The following is a 26533-nucleotide window of genomic DNA, read 5'->3' on the forward strand; positions in this document are numbered from 1 at the left end:
GCAAGGGCCACTTAAAAGTGTGATTTAAATTTTAATTATGTGAGATTTTTCAAAAATTTAGTTTTAAAGAAATTAACTTCTAACTTTATTGCATAGTGATTAGAAATATATTCAATGTGAAATCTTTAAAATTTATTAAGACCTACTTTAGGTCTCAATTTATGAAATGGTCACTCCTAGTGAAATGGTTCTCTGTCCTGGATGGACCTTGGAATCACTTGAGGAGTGATTTTCAGACACACTAAGGCCTAGAACCCACCCCAGACCAATGAAATCAGTAACACTGGGGGTAGAACACAAACATTTGTATTTTTAAAGAGCTCCTGGGAGATTTTACAGTGTACCTTGTTTGTTCGCTTTTTTTGTTTTACATAGTAAAATGTATTAAGCTCTTGTAATGTTCTAATTTTTGTAATGTTCTAAGTAAACTTGAAATAACTGTTTATTCTTCAGTTACTGGATATAAGGGTTCTCTAAATTTCTTTCAGATTTAAATTGTCAGTTGTGTTGTTCAAATATAATACATCCTTAATGAATTTTTAAATGTTAAGTCTATGAAAACACAAAAAGAAGCATTTTAAAATCACCCATCTAGGAGCATGGAATCATCAGTTTCATTTTGTAATTGACAGAATTGCTCCGTGCTCTCTCTGTCTCTCGTCTATCATCTTATAATATTAAAATCATATATGTTTAGTGTATGGAGGTTAAATACTCTATTTTAATTAAATTAGTGTTCTTCAAATATATTTTAACATGCATGTTTAATTAAGAAGTTCTAAAATTGATCAAATTCTTAATTCTTTTTTATGCCAATCACCCTACTGTAGAGGGAATAGTTTAGTTCCATCTCACTTTTTACCCTCAATTTAGACATTATTATAATTATTTCATGGTGTTACTGTATATTTCTATTTATCCACATGCTTGCCATTTTCTCCACTCATTTCTTCTTGAATCTCTGTGCTGGATTGTCTATTTGCAATCAGTGGCATTTCTGTTCCTTTTTATACTTTCCCATGTTATTGCAGTGGCTGAAAGCCTGGGAACCTTATTTTTAAGAATCCCTTGCCAGGAGGGTTCTGATTTAAATTCCACCAATGAGGCACATTTGTAGGTGATTTGAAAGTTAAAAGGAAGGCACAGTTCAGTTGTCATCTGGCAGAAGACCAGAGCATACTTCCTTAGAAGCAGCAGATCTTCTGAACCTTCTTCAGACTTTATATTCTACTGCCTGTCTCCAGCTTTGAAATTAAGGGGTAGCTGTGGCTTTGGCAGCTACTTTCTGCACTTTTCTAATTTCTGTGTTGCAGTCTCCACCCTTGAACTTTGCTCTCCTACCTCTTACAAAAATTTTTAAACTACAGAATCCCTTGTATTTAATTACTTCTCATTGAAATATTTAGAATAAATTCTTTTTTCCTAACTGATCCCTGACTACCCCAATTTGAGTCTTTCCTCCTCAGATAATTTTTCTTTTCCTGAAGTATACGTTAAAAAACTTCTAAGCTCCCTTCAGTTTTGCTTGACTGAAAATATCTACACTTTATCCTCTTTTTTGAACAATAATTTCACCTGGTATAGAATTCCAGGTTGACTATTACTTTTAGAATCTTGATAATGCCATTCTACTGTTTACTGGTTTCCATTGTTGCTGTTGAGAACTCAGATGTTTGTTAGTTTACTTCTCCTATTTTATGTGGTCTGTATTTACTTTCTGGCTAATTAAAAAATCTTTTTCTTTTGTACTTTTAAGTTTTATTAGAATATATTTAGGGTTAATTCATTTTATTTATGCTGATTTGGATTTATTTGCCTTACTGAATTTGAGGGCTACTACGTTTTATCAATTGCATTATCTCTTTGAATATTGATTCTCCACCATTCTATTTATTATCTTTTTCTGGAATTCTGATTATCTGCATTTTGTACCTTTTCATACTTTCCTCCACACTTCTTAATTTTAATCTCTTATATTTTCCATCTTTTTTCTTTATGGTGGAAGTTGGGGTGATTTCTTCAGATTTGTCATCCACTTTGCTAACTCTTCAACTCTGTCTAATCTGCTGTCTAACTCACTGACTTTCTAATTTTAGAGATTATACTTTTCATTTCTAGATGTTCTTCTCAGTTAACTTGCAGAAATACCTTGTTAATTCTGACGATTTCTGGTTTGTTGTTTCTTATCTTATTTTCAATCTTCTCTTTTATTTCTTTTAATATACATCACATACTTATACAGAATACTGTTTTTGATAAATTCATCATCTGTAGGTTTTCAAGAGTCTGCAGTTTTTGGTTTCTGTTGTCTTGTTCACAGCGATTTATTTCCTCATGTGTTTAGTAATTTTTGACTGTGAGTTCATGTTAATCGAAACTTTATCAATAGAGATATTTTGAGATGTGGTTTTAAAGTTTGTTTTCTTCCAGATTGTGTTGGTTTTTGGCAGATGTCTGTTTTAAATTTAATTGTTTTAATTGTTTAAAATTTTTTTAGCCTCATTTTTTATTCAGAATATAGATAGTATAAGAATTCTGGTTCTAGGTCTATTTGAATATTGGCTTATGGCTAAGAATTGTTTTTCTTCCCCTTCCTCTTCTCCCCTTCCCTTTCTTCTCTGCCCCTTCCCTCCTCTGTCCTCTCCTCCTTCATTCCACACCCCCTGCCTCGCCCCCAATTTTAAATTTCTTCCATTTTTCCCACTCAAAGCCAGGACAAAGGCAAATATTACTCAAGCTCTTTTCCTCTGAGAAGTAGTTTACCCTCCAGTGGGTTACCCTGTGGAATCCTAGTTTTATAAAAGAGTTTCCAACCTGTGTTTTGCATCCAGTTTAATCCCAGGTTTTGTTTCACTAATGACACATTTCAACTCAGATCTAGGCTGTAGAGTTTGGAAAAATCCTCGGGGCAAACACCAGTTCTTGAAACTTTCTCTCAGTAGAATTTATTTTTCACTAGCTCAGGCATGCATTCAAATGTAGGTTTTATATTTTACCTAGTAGTTTTAATTACATTCTCCCCAAAGAGTTTTCTACAAATGTTTAGTCTGCCATATTGCTAGAAATATAAGTTAGCAATCATTATTAAAATGAGATGCCAATCTGTTGTTAAAATTGTTTGCAATGCCTAATTATAAAAGCATTGCTTACCATAGAGGAAGATTCTAATTTGGGGCTAAAAATAATAGTGCTTCATTTTTTTATTATGCATCCCACAGAACTAGCACATGTGTAGCTGATTTTATTTTTTTACATGCTTATAAATTATTATAGTATAAATAGTATTTTATTTTTATAAACTTGATAGCTGACATTCCTTTTCTATTTCAACTATAAAGTCACATATGGATTTTTAAGCATCTTTACGGCAGTGATTCTTGCTTTTTCTAGCTACAAGACAATACACGTCTGTGTTTATTAGTGCTGATAAGATTCTGAATTCTATTCTGCTCTCATTGTTCCTGCTGTGATATGACTGCCTATTTTAAAACCACCCAAATAGAGACTGATTGCTATTATGAACAAAGAAGGCTATTCATAGAAATAACCTTCCTTCTTGGCATTATGGGTAGCAACGGTGATGAAAAGCCATATACTATAACTGTAAAAGTCAGTCTTGCAGTGCACCCCAGTCATGGGCATTGAACTTTTCACTCGCTTGTTCATCATTTAACCACTTAACCTATCAGGCGTTCAACTCTGTCTCCTTTTCAGACACAGCTATTTGACATTTCCAGGCAAAACACATCTTTTGCTTGCTATTCATTAGTGTCCATCAAAATGCACTTTTTTATATTAAAAAATAAGAATGTGCTGAGATGGAATGCCAGAAACAGGCTGTTTTTCTCGGTAATGGACAAATGGCATCAATGGGACTTTCCAGGGGTGAACCCCATGTCTTTCAGAAGCTAAATGATTCATCTGACAAGATAATGAATTGGTTGCTTTTTTCTGGGAAGATGTGCAAAGAATATTTTTCCCCTGGATAAACAACTTAGAGAACATTCTGAAAGGATATAAAAAAAGAATAAATAAATATATAAATAATATATTTATATATATTTATAAATAATCTAGTTTAACACAAATGGATTCCAGTCAGAAATGTGGATATGTAATACTTGGATATCTTGAAAAGAAATCTCCTCCTGGGCTGACATGTATTTGAGATAAGTATTATTACTGTGGCCAGAAAATTAGTTTTAGGTTCTATTTAGAATCTTATTGAGAATTGGATGAAAAAAAATCACAGAATCACAGAAGTGATTTTGTTTTATGAAATTCACATCTTTATAATAATAATGTCAACTTTACTGACCCCTTCTTTTTGTGTTTATATAAAGAGCTAAATAGACATAACATGTGAATTTGGCTTAGGCATATAACCGTACTCTTGTATCCTTACAAAACAATATTTGAGACAAGGAAATATTTTATAAACAGGATGCCCAACTTTGTAAATAGTTAACATTAGAATTTCTGTTATGTGGCATGATGAAGAAGAAGGTCATTATTATGTATGCCCAAGGGTACTGAGGCTCTATGTTAGAGTTTTGGGTATGGCTGGGTTGGGTGATGTCTTACTTTTTCAGACTGCTATAACAAATACAATGGACTGGTGGCATATAAACAACAGAAATTCATTTCTCATCATTCTGGAAGTTGGAAGTCTGAGATCACTGTGCCAGCAGAGCTGGGTTCTGGTGAGAGCTGTCTTCTGTTTTGCAGGATTCTTGCTGTATTCTCACATGGTGGAAAGAGGACAAGAGAGTTCTCTAGGTTCTCTTTATAAGGGCACGAACTCCATGCATGATGGGGTCCACCTCCTAAAGATCCCATCTTCTGATAATGCCACATCGGGGGTTAGGGCTTCAAAACGTGAATTTTGAGGGAACGCAAACATTCAGTCCATTGCAGGTGAGATGAGAGGACTGTGAAATGGTGAGAAAAGACTGCATTTTACCATCAGAAAAACTTTCAGTTCCTTTATGTGAGTAATGGAGGTGGTGTGGTAATTGATTTTATGTGTCAACTTGACTGGGCCACAGGGTCCCCAGGTATTTGGTCAAAAGCTATTCTGGGCTCATGCAGCTCAATATCAGAAAAACAAACAACCCAATCCAAAAATGGGCAGAAGACCTAAATAGACATTTTTCCAAAGAAGACATACAGATTGCAAACAAACATATGAAAGGATGCTCAACATCACTAATCATTAGAGAAACGCAAATCAAAACCACAGTGAGGTATCACCTCACACTGGTCAGAATGGCCATCATCAAAAAATCTACAAACACTAAATTCTGGAGAGACTGTGGAGAAAAGGGAACCCTCTTGCACTGTTGGTGGGAATGTAAATTGATACCGCCACTATGGAGAACAGTATGGAGGTTCCTTAAAAAACTACAAATAGAACTACCACATGACCCAGCAATCCCACTACTGGGCATATACCCTGAGAAAACCATAATTCAAAAAGGTACATGAACCACAATATTCATTGCAGCACTATTTATAATAGCCAGGACATGGAAGCAACCTAAGTGTCCATTGACAGATGAATGGATAAAGAAGAGATGGCACATATATACAATGGAATATTACTCAGCCATAAAAAGGAATGAAATTGAGTTATTTGTAATGAGGTGGATGGACCTAGAGTCTGTCATACAGAGTGAAGTAAGTCTGAAAGAGAAAAACAAATACCATATGCTAAAGCACATATATGGAATCTAAAAAAATGGTACTGATGAACCTAGTGACAGGGCAGGGATAAAGACACAGTTGTAGAGAATGGACTTGAGGGCACAAGGGAGGAAAGGGAAGTTGGGATGAAGTGAGAGAGTAGCACTGACATATATACACTACCAAATGTAAAATGGATGGCTAGTGGGAAGCTGCTGCATACTATAGGGAGATCAGCTCAGTACTTTATGACCACCTAGAGGGAGGGGATAGGGAGGATGGGAGGGAGGCTCAAGAGGGAGGGGATTGGGGGATATATGTATACTTATAGCTGATTCACTTTGTTGTACAACAGAAACTAACACAACATTGTAAAGCAATTATACTCCAATAAAGATATTTTTTAAAAAGTTAAATGCTTTTACATGACTCAGATAATTGTTTTTTTTAACATCCTCTAGAAATTGTCTATGTTATAAGCAGAAACTCATTTTAACTGAAAATTACATCATAGCTAATCTTTCCTTGTGTACTTTGCAATGGTCTTTGTGCCAAAGCAATAAAATACAACAGATATGTAAAAAAAAAAACAAAAAAAACCCCCAAAACCCAACTATTCTAGGTGTGTCTGTGAGGGTGCTTTTGGATGACATTAACATTTGAACCTGTACACTAAGTAAAACCGATTGCCCTCTCTAATGTAAGTGGTCGTCACCCAATCAGTTGAAAGCCTGCCTGAATAGAACAAAAAGGCTGACACTCCCATGAATGAGAGAGATTCCTCCTGCCTGACTGGGCAGGGACATGAGCTCTTCCTGCCTTCAAACTTGAACTGAAACATTGCCTCTTCTTGGGTCTTCAGCTTGCAGCTTTCACACTGGAATTAATAGCATCAGGCCTCCTGATTCTGAGACTTGCAGCCTCAGATTGGAACTATATCATTGGCTCTCTTGGGTTTCTAGCTCGCTGACTGGAGAGCTTAGGAACTTCCCAGCCTCCACAATCATGTGAGCCAATTCCTTATAATAAATCTCTTTATATATATAATCTTGTTGTTAAAAAAATATATCCTGTTGTGATATCTATATCTATCTATATCCTGTTGGTTCTCCTGGTATCTACCTCTGCCTGTCTTCTGTTGAGTGTGACAGAAACTAAAGGCATAATCAATAATATCACACTGCACTTCACACACAGAGACTGCAAAATCCACAGCATGCCTTCTCCCCAATACAATAGGATGATATTGATCATCCTAAACACATAATTCCTATTCAAGCCATGGCTCAGGTCAGAGGATAATGTAAATGCACTTAGAATAAAAAATCTACCTTTAAATTTTATTTATTAATAATTAACATTTTTTGTTACTTCAAAAAGTTGAAGTGAGAATCAGTCGCTCACACAGCATCTGTATTTAGTGCCTGCAATCAATCAAATCCTTAATGTTTTTCAAGGAGAAAGAGCTTTTTAAAACCTGGCCTTGCCCAAGTTTAAAACTGTTTATTTTTAATAACTGCAAATACCAAAATCATCTTTACTCATTGAGAGTATTGTGAAATAACACTTTTAATAGAAAGTTATTTTATCATTGATATTTTCTAGCTATGTATAGAAACTCTGCTCTCTAGGATTCAAGATGTGGTACCACTGATACCCATGAAATCAAAACAGAAAGGCTTTGGTAAGTCCTCCATGGTATTGGAAATTAAGATTCCCAGTAATATTAGTAAAAAGTGACACTGGAACTCCCAGTGACCCTTTTAAGTTGCTCCTTCAATACAGCTGGTTCTCCCTCAATCTTGAGGAGAAGTGTGGCCAGCCATAAAGCCAGAGCTTTAAACTAATTTGGGTCTACTCAGTTTGTCAATAATTCTCAAGCAACTTTGCTAACTATATTGCAAAATGAATAATCAAACATTCCACAGAATAATCAATTCATGAGTACAAGAGTCTGAAATAGGACAGGTATGACTGGAACAGGGAGATGGGACAACAGGAAAGGAACTGTGTGTTGGGGAAGACAAAGTAAAACAGGTAGGAAGTATACAAGGCTGTGTCAAGGAGTTTTGTGTTTTTGAGATATGACCCATTTTCTGCGTAATTGAAATGTTTGCATTTTCATATTTCAGAAGAGTGAAAGTACTATACTGGGTTAAGAAGAATACATCCCTAAAAATGTTAGTTATGGCTTCCACTTCAGTCCTTTGAAAACCTATGTATCACCCTGGTTGTTACAAAAAATTAAATATACTAAAATAAATGCTAGAAAGAGAGATCAGTTCAGAAGGTTAAGATATTGATTAAAAATGAGTGTATTGGTGGGAGTGAGGAAAAAGTTCCACTCAGGGATCTGAGTCTTTTGCAGTCTGATCTTGGCAGAGCTGACCTATGATTATAGGCAAACTAATTAACCTTTTTGTGCCTTGGCTGCTTATCTGTGGAGTAAAGATAACAATGACTCACTAACAGGACCGTAAATCATCTGTAAACACCAACAGTTATAGAAATAATATAAGTACTTACCCCAGTTGTGAGAGTCTAATCTTTGCTTCAGAGTTTAAGTAACTTCCCTCTGCCTAAATAATATGTCAGGCTTAATTTTTGTCAAACTTTTTTTTTGTACGTGCGGTAGAGTGAGCTTGTGTTTATTTTCATATATAGTCAAATATATGCTTATTGAAAATGCACTCTTTCTGATGCCTATTGTTCAACCTAATACACCGGGTCCTAGATTATCATGGTGACACCTATTGGCAGCACACAGTTTAATACAGTAGAGCTGCTGAGAAAGAAGTGGGAATGGGGGGTCAGGGGGAGGAATAGGTACTTATAACTTGTTTATAAATGACAACTCTTCTTGCCTATTAAATAAGAAGGGTATACTTATTGCTATAGTCAAGCAATTCAAATTGGATCAGCAGGCACATAAACATGCTAAGAAGTGGCCAGATGAAGGAGCTTCTCGTTGGGCTTTATTGTGTATTCACTGATTCACACTGACATTGCCATCTCCTTTGTGGTATTTCCAGTAATTTTGTAGGAAGTATTTATATAACTGTATTCCTTCAGTGGCAAAAAGATTATCTGCTTCTGTAATTATTCTTGGTTATCATACCATACCACACTTTCTTTAGCAGATGAAAGGAAATAATAATCAATCTTCTGGAACAATAAAATGTTTACAGACTTGGAATAGCCATTTCTTTATGAATTCAGAGAAGAATCATACATTCTCTTCAAGTCCTTTTTAAAAAATTCATGCCTAGTAAATATGTAAGCTGTTTTCAAGCTGATACTAATGACTCAGACATGTGACTACAATGGTTTTGTTGGTGTGCTATGGCCTATGGACAAATGGCTGCCTAGAGATCCTGGTTAGTGGCCATGGCAGGCTGGTAAGGAACAATGAACTGGACAGAAACAACCTTTTAGTTCCGGCCCAGGTCCCTTGTGTTATGTGACTATTGTAGTTCTCCTGACCTTTGCTCAGCTAAAGTGGGGGATAGGTGTTTGAATTTTTGAGCGCAGTATTATGTGTTTTATTGAGTTCTCACCTGACCAGGCCTTCTTTCCCAGTCCCCATTTCCTTCTGCTCTGGCTTTGTTCCAGTTGATTCTGCTGGATTTTGAGAGTCAGGGTTTGTGGTCTTGTCTTCAAGTGTATTTTTCTCACAGATTTTATCTATGGGAAAGAAACAACACATAGATAGAAGAATATATGCCACTTTAAAAAAAATAATTAATTTATTTATTTTTGGCTGCATTGGGTCCTCATTGCTGTGAGCGGGCTTCCTCTAGTTGTGCAAGCGAGGGCTACTCTCCGTTGCCCTGCGCAGGCTTCTCATTGTGGTGGCTTCTCTTGTTACAGAGCATGGGCTCTAGGTGCGCGGGCTTCAGTAGTTGTGGCACATGGGGTTAGCTGCTCCGCGGCATGTGGGATCTTCATGGACCAGGGATAGAACCCCTGTCCCCTGCATTGGCAGGCGGATTCCCAACCACGGTGCCACCAGGGAAATCCCTATATGCCACTCTTAATACAGCTATATTGGACAACATAAGTTACAGAGATGCTGCTTGTTTTTCCAGAATAGATTTCACAGGAACACCTCCCCTAGGATTCCTCTAAACAAAGTATGACCTTATGCAGGAGGAGTTAACCTGCAGACACCTTCACACTGATGAAAAAATATGCTTAAATTTGGTGTATTGTGCAACAAAAGTCTCACATGGTATATTTCTTTTTGACATTAGCAAGGCTGAGATTAATAAGGAGCCATTATTCATAAGGCATTTTTGATTCTGCTAAAGTATAATTTATGGCTGAAATTGATGCATCATAAAATTCAGAAAAATAAAATAGGCAGAAATGATGTCATTGACATTATTTTCAAATTTTGCATTCTAATTTTGTTTTTTGATAAAAATCTTTATTTTTCCTTTGATCATCTTCAGCTGTGACATATTTTCTGAAGAAGCAATGCAAACTAATATGTACTAGCTTCATTTTCAGTACAAGGATTAAATTTTTTCCTTCAAACCTACAAATACAATTTCCAATTAATATTGTTTAAATTATAATTTACCCAGAGAATAATCAATTCACTGCTAAATATTTGAATTTTAGAGAAGATTTTAATGAAAATAAATAAATTAATATAAAAAGAAAATATAGAGGGAGCAAAGAAATACAATGAACACAATTTAATCCATTATCCACAGTTTCTAATTTATTTTTAATTGGATGTACTGTGCTTAGAAAGTTGAAATGAAGGCCCAAATCATAATTCTTATTTTATTGTAGTACATTATAATTTTTAAAACTTAAGCCAGCACAGTATCAAAAGTCTGGGCTTACAAAACTGATAAATCAGGGTATGATCCCTTACTTTACAAAAGTTTTCACCATATAAGTCCTTTAATATGAAAATTTCTATGATCCATCTAAAAGTTTTCAATATACTGAACTTTTCAGGAACATGTTTCAAGAATAAAATGAATCATAAAGTCAAGTCATTACTTACCATTAAAAAAAATTTATGAATAAGAAAGAATAAACCCCTGAATTTCCCAAGACAGTTTTCTTCATTTTGCATCTCTTATCTACCTTTATTTTGGAATTATACTAATTTTAGCTGGAAGATAGGAAACACACACTTTTCATATGTCAGTTTTTACTAAGAGGCTTTTGATAGAAATGAGAGAATTTTCCCTGTGTATTTGGATCAAACTATATTTTTCCATTTCTTTTTATCTACTCCCCCAATCACTTTTCAGATTTTTGACATTGTTCCACGTATTGCTGCCTAAGAAAGTGATAGCCAAATCTTTTTCCTATATCTACAAATATTGGGGGCAATCACTGTACAATATTTTAAAGCAGAGAGTTCTTAACCTCTGGCCATGGATGTCCTGTACAATCATGGATTGGAACCTTTGAGACTGTATGCTGTATATGCATTTTTTTCCATGGAGAAGATCTAGGGTTAACATGAGCTCCTTAAAGGAGTCTGACCAAAAAAAAGGCTATGAGCCATTTTGTGCATGTATACATTTCGAGGGACACCTGTCCTCCAAAGAATATTAGGATTTAAATAGAGCATGAAAAAATGAGTAAAATAATTCAGAAAAAACCCTCCTGAATATAAAACAGGCAGAATCTGTAAAACAGAGTATTCCTTAAGAGGCTTTTAGTGACTGTTTCTTATAGAGGCACATGAGCATAAGCTGCATCGTCCTCTTCCATCGCTCATTCAAGCCACAGCATAGGTATTACATTTGCTGTTACTTTTCTGCTAGTACCAATTACATGACCAATTGTTTTGCAATAGTTCTTTTCTTCCATTCTAATAAGTAATCTTTGTTTATTCTCATAACATTTGGATTAAACTAACTTTAAGTAGATCTTCACACCTTACCAGGTCTCTTCTAGACATTACCAAGTCCTTCTAAAATGATGCTCTATTATGACAAATCTAGGCTATGTTAGAAGTTAATTATAGTCTAATTTGCTTTGTGGATAAGCATTTTATTATAAAATAAATCTTCTATCATAGCTTTTTAAAAAATCACAATGCCTCATTCTGTTTTTTTTTAAAGAAATAATTTTTTCTCAAATAATTACCTGCCATACACCAATTTTGGCTGAAGGTTCTGAGAATGGGCGTTTGAAGACCCTGCACATTTTTAAGGCAACTGAATTAACTTCAGTGAGATTATTTAGCACAGTGAAGGCAGCTGCCAGCGGGTAAACACAGGAGAAAAGGCTCACATAACCAAACTGCAGGAATAACTCCAAGTAATCATCAAAGGTGCCCGAGTAAGTTCCCATTTCCTTTTCCAGAACGACCTGTTCATATAATGTAGCATCTATGTCTGCCTTTAAAGCCTGCACCTTCCTCTTCACCTGCACATGCTGCTTCTTTTGGAACCAGTAAGAAAGAAGAGATTCTACAATTTGGTTAAGGATCTGAGAGGTAATCAGGAGAGTAGCCAAGCTCTGACGCAAAAGCTTCATATCCCTCAGGACAAAGGCAATGTAGAAGAGTGAGGCAAAGCAATTTAAAAAGTTGAACACTAACACTTTCAGAATTAGGTGATTCTGGTAGGCAGATTCCAATCTGTGATTCTCCCATGAAGTTAAAAACTCCCATGAAGATGAGAAACCAGTTATTTCCATTCTTGGATTCAAGGCAGAACAACTTGAAAAAATACCCATGAGGACCTAAAACCAAAGGATCTCCATAAACTATAGTCAGTATGGGTGTCTTTTTATCCATGCAGCATGTTACTTGTTTGTGGGAACAAATGGTCAGATTGTTTGCATCATCCTTATCATGAAAGAGAAATCTAAAATATGTGGCAAATCTTGCTTTGGTATCTGGGTAAAGTTTTGTGAACTACGCATGGTACTCCCCAGCTTCACACATGGACAGCAGGATTCCCTTTTTTGCAGCTGCCCAAATGAATAGAATAAGTCTTTCTGCCAACTGTGCTCTTTGCACATTGTGTAGCAATTGCCAGATCACATCAGTGCACTTGGTCAATTCTGCCCTGGAATGTGTGCCCGTGGCAGATATCAAAGGGTTCTGATATGGTTGCTTTTATTGAATGTGCAAGAGTGAGTACCGAATTTGCTCTCCACACACCTGGCTGATTCTGTCTCCAGCCTGGCAGCATCTCACTCTGGGCCTCTGTAATACACTTTCAGACTGTTTGACCCCCTGGTACTGTGCATGGTGGAGGCCTGCACAGGTGTGAAACACATGCTTTCCTCTTTAAGAGAGGAAATAATTGATACAGAAAGCCATTAACCTTCCACATTTTATCACTGTCATTAATAATTGCTGGAAAAGGAGGGATTCAAAGAAAGAAATTAATTTGGGAATAAGGTTGTTAATTAGGCATTGGTTCAATTGGCCCTTTTTTGGTTGAATGTAAAAAGAAGACCTAAAAATGCTTTCATTGGTTGGAATACCTCGTGCAGGTGATGATATCACTTAGTTAAATTTCTAATTCTTAAAACACCAAATACATTGTGGGCTCTGTCTCAGAAACAAATCTCCTTTTATTAGACACCAACAATACCTGAGTGCTAGATGTTAGATGAATTATTAAAGACTAAGTCTGAGTACTTTCATTAGATGCATAAATGATACTATTATTTTCATCTTAATGAATGAACATTTGGAGTTAAAAATGAATAACACAGTTTTAAGAATTGTATGATTAATGATTATTTTCTGGCACCCAAGATTGTATTTTTGTCTCAGCTTGTGATTAATTTTGTAGTTGCTAGAATATATGTTTTCTTAGAATAATTTTAATTACAGCACCTTGATCACACTTGAAATTTTATTACATCTTTGTAGATTGTCAAATGACATGGAGGAAGTTGACAAATATTGTAGCAGTGCGTACACAATGGAATCTGATGGAGTGCCTTAAATGCCATAGCATAGAAAAATGGAGTACTTTATACTAAGAAGTGCTCATGCAATCTATAAAAATCTAGAAGGAATCAGAGTAGGTGAGAGTTCTGGAAACCATCCTATTTGAAGAATGGTTGAGGACCTTATATTCTTTAGCTAAGGTATTGAAGACTAGCTAGTGACCTAGCAGTTATTTGCAATTCTTTGAAGGGCTGTTCCGTAGACAGGAAAATAAAATTATTTCATGTATTCCAGAAGGCATAAGAGGGATCCATCAATGGGATTTACAAAACAGAAAAACAAACAAAACCCCAAACATTCTAACAACTCAACTTGTCTAACAGTGAAACATACATTTTTGTGAGGCAGCAAAAATCCCATTGCTGGAGGTGTACAGGCAGAAGCCTGTGCCAAGAGAGCTAGGATGGGATCCTTGAACCTACTCAGAGGTTAGAGTTCCTCCAGGTAGCCTTAACATGCTAAAAAGTCCTGAAGGAATTTTTACATTTAGGCAGATTTTGCTTTAAGGTACATCATCACAAGTAAAGAAATGAATAACTGCAAAGCAAAAGGAATACAGATCCATCTAAGGTAACTTTGGTACTGTGTCAGGATCAAGGAATCCTGTCCTTTCTCAATGGCATGCTTGTTTTCAGAGACCTTTTGTTGGGATTAATTCATCTAGAAAATGCATTTTACATACAGGTATTAAGGAATGTGGTGAGTTACTGGTACTGGGTACGGAAGAGAGAGCTCTAATCCTAACATCGCTAATTCTCTGGGTGACTCTGGATAAGTCGCTTTTCTGTAACAGCTTCCTCATCCATAAAATGAGGAATACTTTTGTCATGGGGATTTCTGTGAGGAGTAGATAAAGACTCCGTTCGAGAAAAATGCAATATAAATACAAAGTGTTCCACCAGCCAGACTAGGGTAAATTAAAATGATCTTTTTTTCAAAAAATATACACTAACTCCTTCAGGTCTACACAGTATTGATGTATGTGGGGCATACAGGAACTTGTATTTACTTAAAATAGTTCCAGGGATCAGGAAAGCAGAATGCGATTTCCTACAAATCAGATATATTCTTTAGCAGAAAGAAGACTAAAAACACAGAGTTTGATGTAATTGAATTACGCAAATATATTTAAATCATGAAAACTGCAAAAAAAATGGCATTTTATCCAAAAAAAAAAAAGAAAAAAGAAAAAAAAGTGAAAACACCCACTTTGGTGAGTCTCAAGTTTTTAGTTTAAAAAATAAGTGGACACTGAGGTATTTTATCTTAGTCTCCTCTTCTGTTTGATATTTAAAACAGTGTATGATTTCTCTGCCTAACTTCTCCTTTTAGCTGTTATTGCTCTCTCCATCTCTGCTGTATCGCATGCAGGAATGGTTCCTGATTGTGCACACAGCTGGGCACCTGACCTGAAGAAGGTAGCGATCCATGCTGGCTGGTGACCGATATATATGGTCACCTTGAAGGCTCTGCCCCGTGGGAACAATGGTTGTTATCTAAGTCAGGTAGACTGCTCTCTCTGGAATATGGACTGGGAAAAGAGTAGTTGGAAAGAGAGCAGTCCAGAGTAGATATATATAGAGAAACACAACAGTCTTGAGAAACGAAGCCATGTTGACTGTGAACAAGAGTCAGAGACAGTAATTAGCTCCTACGGCTGCTTCCATCCCCTGAACACTTTTTCAGTTCCAGTTATCCACAAGGTTTCTTATGATGAGCCCTTGCCACCCAAGGTGCCCTGATTATGCCTATGTCCCAGCATGTCCTCAGCATGGTTGGGAATTTTCTTCATCGTTTCAAACTGCAAAGCCCATGTTACTTATCTTTTTTCTAGACTAAGTTTTCAGAAATTTCACATGCCAAGTTTATTCATTTCTCATTTCTTTTGTTCGTCATCACATTAGGTATTAGTTTTGAATGAATATTTCTTATTGAGTTCTATAATTCTAATTGTATACTGTATAAGACTTTCTTTTGGGATGAAGCAGAGAAACATGCTTGAGTAATTTTGATAAAAAGTTTCATTCTTTTTTTTGCTGATGTAGTTTCTATATTCCCACCTTAGCCCTTGGCTGGTGAATAGGACCAATAGTCACAAAGTGGACTATACTGCTAAAATTAGCCATAGTAGTTCCTCTCATGCCTGCCAGTCTGTTTACATAGGGAAGTCTTTACTGATACTTGTAAATTAAATTTCAGTAGACAGTCTGCCTATTTTCCTATTCTACATAAGACAAGTTAAGTTGAATAAGTTAATTGTTACTACCAAGGACTAAAGAGTGGTCTCTTGTTTAAACAAGCTAGGATTTTCCTTCCTTTTTTCTCTCTATATTTTAAAATATAATATAATTTATTTTTTAGAGCAGTTTTAGCTCTAGAGCCGTTTTTTGTTTTTTTTTTTTTTGTTTTGTTTTTTTTTGTTTTTTTTTTTGCGGTAAGCAGGCCTCTCACTGTTGTGGCCTCTCCCGTAGTGGAGCACAGGCTCCGGACGCGCAGGCTCAGCGGCCATGGCTCACAGGCCCAGCCGCTCCGCAGCATGTGGGATCTTCCCAGACCGGGTCACGAACCCATGTCCCCTGCATCAGCAGGCAGACTCTCAACCACTGCACCACCAGGGAAGCCCTAGAGCCGTTTTTTGTTTGTTTGTTTTTTAGCTCTCTGGATGTCTGTTCAAACTGAGTTGGCTGAGATGCAGGCTAGGTCAGTTTGGATAGATGGTGGGGGACTGGCAAAGCCTGTGATGCCTCTGCAGACCTGGAACTGTGCTGAACCTGGCACGCTGGGATCTTGGTTGTGGAGAGTGATTTGGCTCAGAAGGTGCAGGGAGGACCCCACACTTGTAGTCTGTTTGCAACATAAATTCTGGGCTGGAGAGCATGACTGGAAAAGAAGGGAAGACTAAGAGGATAACTAAAAACATCTTGTCGAGTGTTGTCAATGTCCACAGGTTTTAACTACATGGAGTACCTACATGTGGTTGGTTAGAGGCCACAGAATGGTAGTGTGGGCTAAATTTGACAAGAATTCAGTTTTCTTTCAATGATGTAAAATAAGGGAATATTTAAACATTAAAAAGTCAATGTTTAAAAACTGGGAAATTTCAAGTTAAGATTTGTATTTGCAGTCTCTCTAGACTGAAGATGAAATGTCTGGCAGCACTTAACCCTCTTCCCCGCATGACAGCTATTGGTCGGAGCCGAGTGACCTCTGGCTTTTTAGACAGGGCATACGTGATCCTCGTTTAAGCTATCTGATTTCTATCAACACTGGAATTTACCAACCTCGATGCTAAATGCTTTATGTATACTAATTAAATTCATACCCACAACCTAGTGATGACAGTATTCTCCTTATTTTATACACAAGCAAGCTAAGAGTCAGAGATGTTAAATATCTTGACCAACTAAGGTCACACAAAACTAGTTAAGTAGCAGAGTAATAATTTGAATTCAGGGGTGTCAAACTCTGTGTTTTCTAGTACAAAATACTGCCTTTAGTATTAATTGTATGATTGTTTGGACTGAAAATGTCATTTTCTTAATTGTGACTTTGAAAGTGTGGAGTATTTTAAAGCCATATATGTTAGTTTTCTATTTCTGTAGCAAATTACCACAAATTTAATGGCTTAAAGCAACACAGATTTATTCACTTACAGTTCTGTAAGTCAGAAGTCTAAGACAGGCTGCATTCCTTCTGGAGGCTTTAGGAGAGAATCTGTTTCCTCATCTTTTCCAGCTTGTAGAGGCTGCCTGAATTCCTTGGTTCATGGTCCCTTCCCCCAACTTCAGAATGCATCAATCCAACCTCTGCTTCCATCATCCCATCTCCTTCTTCTGCCTTTGGCCCTTTTGTCTTCTTCTTATAAAGACCCTTTGACTACATTGAGGGCCCCTGGATAATGCAGAATAATCTTACCATCTCGAGATCTTTAATATAATCATAGCAATTTTTTCCCATGTAAGGTAACAAATTCATAGGTTTGGGGAGTTGGGGTATGGATACTTTGAGGGGCATTATTGAGCTTACCAAGCCATACAAGTTATGGGCACCAAACTTCGATCCATTTCCACACAAATAGAGTCACTTTACGGCATCATAAATCACTAGGTAAGTCATTTACATATCCTATGCTGGTACCAAAACATTAATTTAAAGAAACATTTAATGTAATATAAGTGAAGTGGAAGCCTAAGAAAAATGATTGTAATCAAAAGAGGACTTTAGTAAGTTATCTTTATTTGAATCAAAAATATGTTGCGTTCTTCATTTCTATGGCAGATATAAATTAAACCAGGCTCTGCAGAAGATAAGAGTTCTATAATCAGAAATCAACATCTGCAGATATTATGACATTGCACCTGCATGTTTTGAAGTGAAGAACACAGAAATACCAACCATGTATAAGAGGCTATATTTAAACAGTAATAATTTTGCTTTTTCAAAACAAAATATCTCAAATATAACTGTTATTCCTATTAAAGTTTCTGAAGACATGCTAAGTCTGCAAATTTAAATGAAACTATTTTTTTTCCTTCCCACTCAAATAGCTCCTCTATTAAATGAAGTTTCCATGAAAGAGCTTTTATTACCAGCCAGGAAATATTAAGATTACAAACATACTTTGAATAGAGTATAACAAGAATAAGAATAAACTTGTAATCCCATAGATGTGATTCTTGGTTTCATGTCGTCAAGGTTGTATTTTTATGTGAGAACTACAGATTTGAAACCATCACTATTATAAAATAACTCATAATATTAAAATCTCATCAAAAAAATAAAGTACTTAGGAATGAACCTGATCAAGGGGGTGAAAGACTTATATGCTGAGAACTATAAAACATTGATAAATGAAATTGAAAGTGATTTAAAGAAATGGAAAGATATATCATCCTCTTGGATTGGAAGACTTAACATTGTTAAAATGGCCATATTACCCAAAGCAACCTACAGATTTAGTGTGATCACTATCAAATTACTCATGACATTTTTCACAAAACTAGAACAAATAATCCTAAAATTTATATGGAACCATAAAAGACCCAGAATAGCCAAAGGAATCTTGAGGAAAAAGAACAAAGCAGGAGGCATAACCCTCCCAGACTTTAGACAATACTACAAAGCTACAGTAATCAAAACAGTGTGGTATTGGTACAAAAACAGACATATGAATCAATGGAACAGAAGAGAGCCCAGAAATAAACCCACACACCTACAATCAATTAATCATCCACAAAGGAGACAAGAATATACACTGGAGAAAAGACAGTCTCTTCAGCTAGTAATATTGGGAAAGTTGGACAGCTGTATGTAAATCAGTGAAGTTAGAACATAACATCACACCATGTACAAAAATAAACTCAAAATGGTTTAAAGAGTTAAATATAGACACAACACCTTAAAACTCCTAGAATAGAACATAGGCAAAACATTCTCTGACAAAAATCGTACCAATGTGTTCTTTGGTCAGGCTCCCAAGGCAATAGAAATAACAAAAATAAACAAATGGAACCAAATCAAACTTTTATACAGCAAAGGAAACCATAAACAAAACAAAAAGACAACCTACAAGACTGGGAGAAAATACTTGTAAACAATGTGACTGACAAGGGCTTAATTTCAAAACTATACAAACAGCTCATACAACTCAATAATGAAAAAACAAACAACCTAATCAAAAAATAGGCAGAAGACCTAAATAGACATTTCACCAAAGAAGGCATACAGATAGTCAATAGGCACACAGAAAGATGCTCAACATTGTTACTTATTAGAGAAATGCAAATCAAAATACAATGAGGTATCACCTCACACCAGTTAGAATGGCCACCATTTAAAAGTCTACAAATAACAAATGCTGGAGAGGGTGTAGAGAAAAGGGAAAACCCTCCTACACTGTTGGTGGGAATGTAAATTGATGCAGCCACTATCGAGACCAGTATGGAGGTTCCTTAGAAAACTAAAAATAGAATGACCATATGATCCAGCAATTCTGGAAATAATGAAAACACTAATTCAAAAAGATACATGCATGCCCTAATGTTCACAGCAGCACTTTTACAGTAGCCAAGACATGGAAGCAACTTAAATGTCTACAGATGAATGGATAAAGAAGATGTGGTATATATACACAATGGAATACAGCTCAGCCATAAAAAAGAATGAAATAATGTCATTTGCAGCAACATGGAGGGACCTAGAGATTACCATATGAAGTGAAGTAAGTCAGAAAGAGAAAGACAAATACCGTATGGTATCACTTATATGTGGAATCTAAAATATGACATAAATAAACTTACTTACAAAACAGAAACAGACTTACAGACTCAGAAAACAAACTTATGGTTACCAAAGGGGTAAAGGGCTGTGGGAGGGATAAATTAGGTGTTCGGGATTAGCAGATATAAAATACTGTATATAAAATCGATATATAACAAGGTCCTACTGTATAGCACAGGGAACTATATTCAATATCCTGTGATAAACCATAATGGAAAAGAATATGAAATATTCTTTATTTTTGTATAAATATGTATAACTGTATCACTTTTCTGTACACTAGCAACTAACACAACATTGTAAATCGACTATATGTCAATAAAAAAATTAAAATAACTCAAAATAAAACAGAATTATAGTTTGAATTATCTTGACAATTCTGTGCTTTTTTCTTCCTTTGGATATGCAGAGTTGATTTCTACTGTAGGGTGTTTCTCTCTTCCTCAATACCTCCATTTGTTAACCAACAGTTCATTGTATGCAATGAAAATTCTTATATGATCTACAGAAGAACCTTCTACTCCTTTTGAAAAATTTGAAGATTAAATAATGCTGTTGATAAAAAGATGTCAAGAGCTGGAGAGGGTGTGGAGAAAAGGGAACCCTCCTACACTGTTGGTGGGAATGTCAGTTGGTGCAGCCACTGTACAAAACAGTATGGAGATTCCTCAGCAAACTAAAAATAGAATTACCATTTGATTCAGCAATTCCACTCCTGGGCATATATCCAGACAAAACTATAATTCAAAAATATATATGCACCCCTATGTTTATAGCATTATTCACAATAGCCAAGACATGAAAAAAACCTAAATGTCCATCGACAGATGAATGGATAAGGAAGATGTGGTACATATATACAATGGAATACTACTCAGCCATAAAAAGAACCAAATAATGTCATTTATGGCAACATGGAGGGACCTAGACATTATCTTACTAAGTGAAGTAAGTCAGAAAGAGAAAGACAAATAGCATATGATATCACTTATATGTGGAATCTAAAGTATGACACAAATGAGCCTATTTATGAAACAGAAACAGAATCAGAGACATAGAGAATAGACTGGTGGTTGCCAATGGGGAGGGAATGGGAGAGGGATGGATTGGGAGTTTGGGATTAGCAGATGCAAACTGGTATATATAGAATGGATAAACAAGGTCCTACTGCATAGCACAGGGAACTATATTCAATATCTTATAAACCATAAAGGAAAATAATATGAAAAAGAATGTATATATATATCTGAGTCACTTTGCTGTACAGCAGTAATTAACACAACATTGTAAATCAACTATACTCCAATAAAAAAATAAAAAAGAGAAAGAGACAACAGGAATCAGAGACTACAAGTATAGATAGCTATTTCAAGCAGCCTTACTCTAAAGGAGAATATGGGAATGAGGCAATAGCCAAAGGGGTAGTGGAATCAAGAGAGGTGTCTTTTGGTTGATGTTTTGTTTTTGTTGAGGTGGGAGGGAAAAAAATGTCAAGAACACATTTTTTTATTATATCCTCTTGGTATAGGAGTCTTACTGTCTGTGGAAGTAATATATGTGTGTAAACTTTTATCAGAAATGGAGACTTTATGATTATTAAATGCTTCTCTTTCAGTGATATATCATTGTAAACATTTTAAATCAGATAATCTAACAATTGAAGAGCCTAGCTTTAATAATCAGTTAGGAGGTAGTATTAAACTGCATTCATGTTGAAAAACATTGCAGAACATTTACTTTTTTTTTCTTTCTCCTCAAGTAAGTAAATGATGACTGTTTAGAAGACACTATTTTGCTGTCTTCTTGGCTGAGATGAAAATGCAAAAGAAAGTGAAAAAACCCAGCTGATCTCTATAGACACAGTAAGTATTCTCTACATTCTAATCAGAATAATAAAAACCTAGATCTGTACTTCCAAATAAATAAGTAAATAAATAAATAAAATCAAGAAAACTAAAGTGAATTTTCTTCCCTTGTTTTTAAAAATATATTGTTGAAAGCAGGTAGAGAGGAGATCATGAAAATAGAAGTATGAATTATTTACAAAACTAGATCTGTATCTTTATAATGTTACCCTCCAAACTGGGAACATATTATTTTCCTCCAGTTATTCAAGATTATTCTATATTTTTCTGTTAAATTGTTATTTTCTTCACATAGATTCTTTGTTTTTCTTTTAAATAAGAGCAGTCAAGTATAATGACAATGGGACCATTTCTTCAGTATTTGATTGTGGGGATATTCCTATAGAGGAATTTGTTTACTTACAACCTTTCTTGTGATTTGCTTCTTTATTTACAATCTTGCCTGTAATTTTCATGTGTTTCTTATTTTTCCTCCTTAGAGATAGAAATTCTGGCTAGCAAAAACTCAATTGTGCTTCAGCTCCAAAATTTGTTCTAGTAAAAATTATCATACATTTACCTTTGTCTAATAGATGAAAAGCGAAAACATTTACTCTAGTTTTGTAACAATAATTGTATGTTTTCATTATTTAACAGTAGCATATTCTGTTCTAGTGATTCTTCTATCTGTTTTATGTTTTATTGGTGATAATGTAGTGTTAATACTCAGGAGAAATAGGAGAGGAGCTGGTAATAGATTTCATTAGATCCTACCAAGTCAGATGAAGTAATTTAGATTTTGTCCTGCAGGCAATATTGAGGCACTTAAGGCTCTTTAGAAGAGACTAACAGAGACGTGAGATCAAAATAATGATTAATGGAAAGTAATCTGCTAATACTGTTGGGGCTGGATGAAAAGGGGAGAGATTGGGTGAAAGAGTCCTAATCAGAAGAGATCACTTAGAGCCTGGGAGTCATGTAGGCATGAGTTACTAATAAGGATGGCATTAGTGGTGGAATTGGAAAGGAATGAAGTGGGTTTGAGGGCCATTATGAAAGGAGATTTGGTGACTGATTTCCTTTATAGAACAGCCTAGATAGAGGAATAAACATGAATTAGGTTTTGAGAGACTGAAAAAATAATAGAACCAGGAATAGAAATAAATCAGGAGAGGGAGCTTATTTGAAGGGGAAGATAAGGAATTAAATTTTGGACATGCTTTCTTTAGGATGGCAGCAGAACATACAGGTATATTTGTCCAGTGGTTACTTGGAAAATATTGGACAGGGTCTTAAAAAAGAAATTGGTCTGATATGAATTTGGAATCATCAATGTAGAAGTGAATGTGGTAGCCCTAGGAGTAGATAAGATTTCTAATGGAGTTTCAAGGGCGAAGAGAACAGAACCTTTAAACATGTATAACCCACATCTATTTTAATGTTTTTATAACACTTACCTGAAATTTCATTGTTCGCTATACACTTACGTTAACACAAATTTGGCCCATATTCTTTACCACTGTATCTCCAACCCACAGAACAGGGCCTGGCACGTGGTAGGTGACAAAAAAGCATCTATTGAATAACTGACTGAATGAAGAAATAATTTTTATAAATATCCAGATCTTCAAATAATCTCAAGTGTGACCCTACATAATTTACCTAGTCAAGGACAGGTGTTTCATCAGACAAATTTTTCAGAGAAATATACATTTTACTTTTTACGTTTTCTTTCTGCAGATTTGGGTTCTTACCTTGAATTTTGGTGTATGACTCTTCAGCTGAAACTGGAGGCATCTTGGTTTTGAGAGATTTCTTTTCATTTTTGTTTTCTCCCTTTGAGAAAAAAATAGAGATAGTACATGTGATTTTACATAAAATGAAGTTGAATGTAAAATATAAGAGTTTTTCATTCCATTATCAAGCCAGTCATTAAAATTGATCATTTGTTTATGATATACTAAAAATGATAATTCTTGCACTTAAATGAATGTTCATGGCTCTATTATTGAATAATCAACTTCAATCTCCACAGTTTGTTGACCACAGTCTGTTTTTTTCACTGTGTTTGCTGCATCTCCCAGGCACATGTTTCTCCCAGTTCTGGTTCTAACTTCCTACAGCCTGGTTCTAACTTCCTACAGCCATAGCATTGGTCCCAGTCTAGGTCTTTAGAGGTAGAATGTAAAATGATGGAAAGAAGAAAGTACCTTGGTGTCTTTACTCATAGCTCTCTTCCTTTTACATTCCATGATTTCATTTGCGTCTATCTCATCATTTATCTTAACATTTAAGCTTTCCTTTGAAATGTAAGTATATCTCACTGGATGTGGTCAGTGTATACCTGAAGATTTTCCCATGGGGACAGGGTAAAATAAGATATAAGGTTAGAGCATAGAAAGTTTGGCTCCCAAACTGCTCACAGCTGCACAGGGGGAACAAACACACACCAGTGCAACTGACATGAAATGTTATCAGTGATGACACAATGTTAGTAGATGCTAGAGGTGGGGCATAAAGGGGAGTGGTCAGTTCTTCTGGAGTTGAAGGGAAAGGAGGGACACTATTCAAAAGGAAGTGACTCCTGAATTTACAAATCAAGATGAGATTTTTGTTTTCCAGATGGACAAGTCATGGAAAATATTACAGGCAGTGGACGTATGTTTAGCAAAAGCCTAAGGTGTATGTAGGTGAAGGGAGACTACAGAAGTGCTTGGAAGGGAAAAAGGGTGAGAAGATGAGGCTAGTGAAGTAGGAAGGAATTTTGAGAGTCTTTTAAGCCTTGATGTGAAGTTTGACATTATTTTCAGACACTGTATGTCAGAAACATTTTAAACTGGAAAGCAAATTGATCAGATGATTTAATTTAAGACTCATATGTGTTAGGCAAGGCAGGTATTATTATTCTTATATTATTGAATAGGAAATTGATTAAGTGGTTAGAAAAGTATGGATCCCTGGATAGATTATGAAGTAGTGATAAAGCCTTCTGACTTCAATCAAATACTTTTACATCATGTTATTCAGAAACATTTCCATCATAGTTTTATTGTACATAAATGTAGTTTTATGTGAATAGTGTCTTATTCTGGAGTATGAGAGAGAGTTTGTACTAGTCTGAGTTTGCAGTTTTTGATTTCATGGTTATTGACAAATTTGAATTACATATGCTATTTTAGTTTGAGAATTAACTATTTAAATGACACTTAAAATACAATGTAAATTGATTTATTCATTCATAGATTTTTATAGGACTCAAATAATCGATTTGTATTTCAGAAATATGTTGTTTAAATGTCATTTTAAAAGGTTATATTCTGGGTCGAGTGTCCTGTGAGGACCTTCAGCGCACGTCCCGAGCTGAGGTGTCGGCTCAGCCGTTTCACAGGGAGCTCTCGTTTGAAGGGCTGGTGGGAAGGCCTCTACATGCGACCCGCTATGAGCAAGTGAAACAGACTAAACGCAAAGGGAAAAAAGGGGGATGGGCTAAGCCTGAAGTGAGATTGCCAGATTTATGTCCTTTCTAGATGAAACGTGGATCCTTTAGCAACAGGAGTAACATAGGGAGACTTCCGGGAAGATGGCGGAAGAGTAAGACGCGGAGATCACCTTCCTCTCCACAGATACACCAGAAATACATCTATGCGTGGAACAACTCCTACGGAGCACCTACTGAACGCTGGCAGAAGACCTCAGACCTCCCAAAAGGCAAGGAACCCCCCACGTACCTGGTTAGGGCAAAAGAAAAAACTAAACAGAGACAAAAGAATAGGGACGGGTCCTGCACCAGCGGGAGAGAGCTGTGAAGGAGGAAAAGTGTCCACACACTAGGAGCCCCTTCGCGGGTGGAGACTTCGGGAGGCGGAGTGGGGGAGCTTGGGAGCCGCGGAGGAGAGGACAGCAACAGGGGTGCGGAGGGCAAAGCGGACAGATTCCAGCGCAGAGGATCGGGCTGACCGGCACTCACCAGCCGAGAGGCTTGTCTGCTCGCCCGCCGGGGCGGGCGGGACTGGGAGCTGAGGCTCCGGCTTTTGTCGGAGCGCTGGGAGAGGACTGAGGTTGGCGGCGTGAACACAGCCTGCAGGGCGTTGGTGCGCCGCGGCTGGCCGGGAGAGAGTCCGGGGAGGGGTCTGGACCTGCCGAAGAGGCAAGAGACTTTTACGTCCCTCTTTGTTTCCTGGTGCACGAGGAGGGGGGATTGGGAACGCTGCTTGGGAGAGCTCAGGGGACGGGCGTGAGCTGCGGCTAAGAGTGCGGAGCCCAGAGACGGACATGGGACGCTAAGGCCGCTGCTGCCGCTGCCAGGAGGCCTGTGTGCGAGCGCAGGTCACTAGCCACACGCCCTTCCGGGGAGCCTGTGCAGCCCGCCGCTACCGGGGTCCCGGGATCCGGGGACGGTTCCCCCGGGAGAGCGCACGGTGCACCTCAGGCTGCAGCGTCATGCCGGCCTCTGCCGCTGCAGGCCCGCCCCGCACTCCGTGACCCTCCCTACCCCCCGGCCTGGGTGAGCCAGAGCCTCCGAATCAGCGGCTCCTTTAACCCCGTCCTGTCTGAGCAAAGAACAGACGCCCTCCGGCGACCTACACGCACAGGCGGGGCCAAATCCAAAACTGAGCCCCTGGGAACTGTGAGAACAAAGAAGAGAAAGGGAAATCTCTCCCAGCAGCCTCAGAAGCAGCGGATTAAAGCTCCACAATCAACTTGATATACCCTGCATCTGTGGAATACCTGAATAGACAACGAATCATCCCAAATTAAGGAGCCCTGTGGATGA

The 26533-nt window shown here is 36.8% G+C and overlaps 1 protein-coding gene across 1 annotated transcript in view; it reads right to left on the minus strand.

Moving 5' to 3' along the window:
• CNGB3 (cyclic nucleotide gated channel subunit beta 3) overlaps positions 1-26533 on the minus strand; it is a gene marked incomplete at both ends in the record, with an annotated part of 148181 nt that overhangs the window by 114016 nt on the left and 7632 nt on the right. Inside the window, 2 exon segments of the mRNA XM_082858993.1 lie at positions 9243-9369; positions 23514-23595. Coding sequence (XP_082715119.1) covers positions 9243-9369; positions 23514-23595 — 209 coding nt within the window.

The sequence above is a fragment of the Leucopleurus acutus genome, assembly GCF_964270905.1.
Source record: "Leucopleurus acutus genome assembly, chromosome: 17".
NCBI lineage: Eukaryota > Metazoa > Chordata > Mammalia > Artiodactyla > Delphinidae > Leucopleurus > Leucopleurus acutus.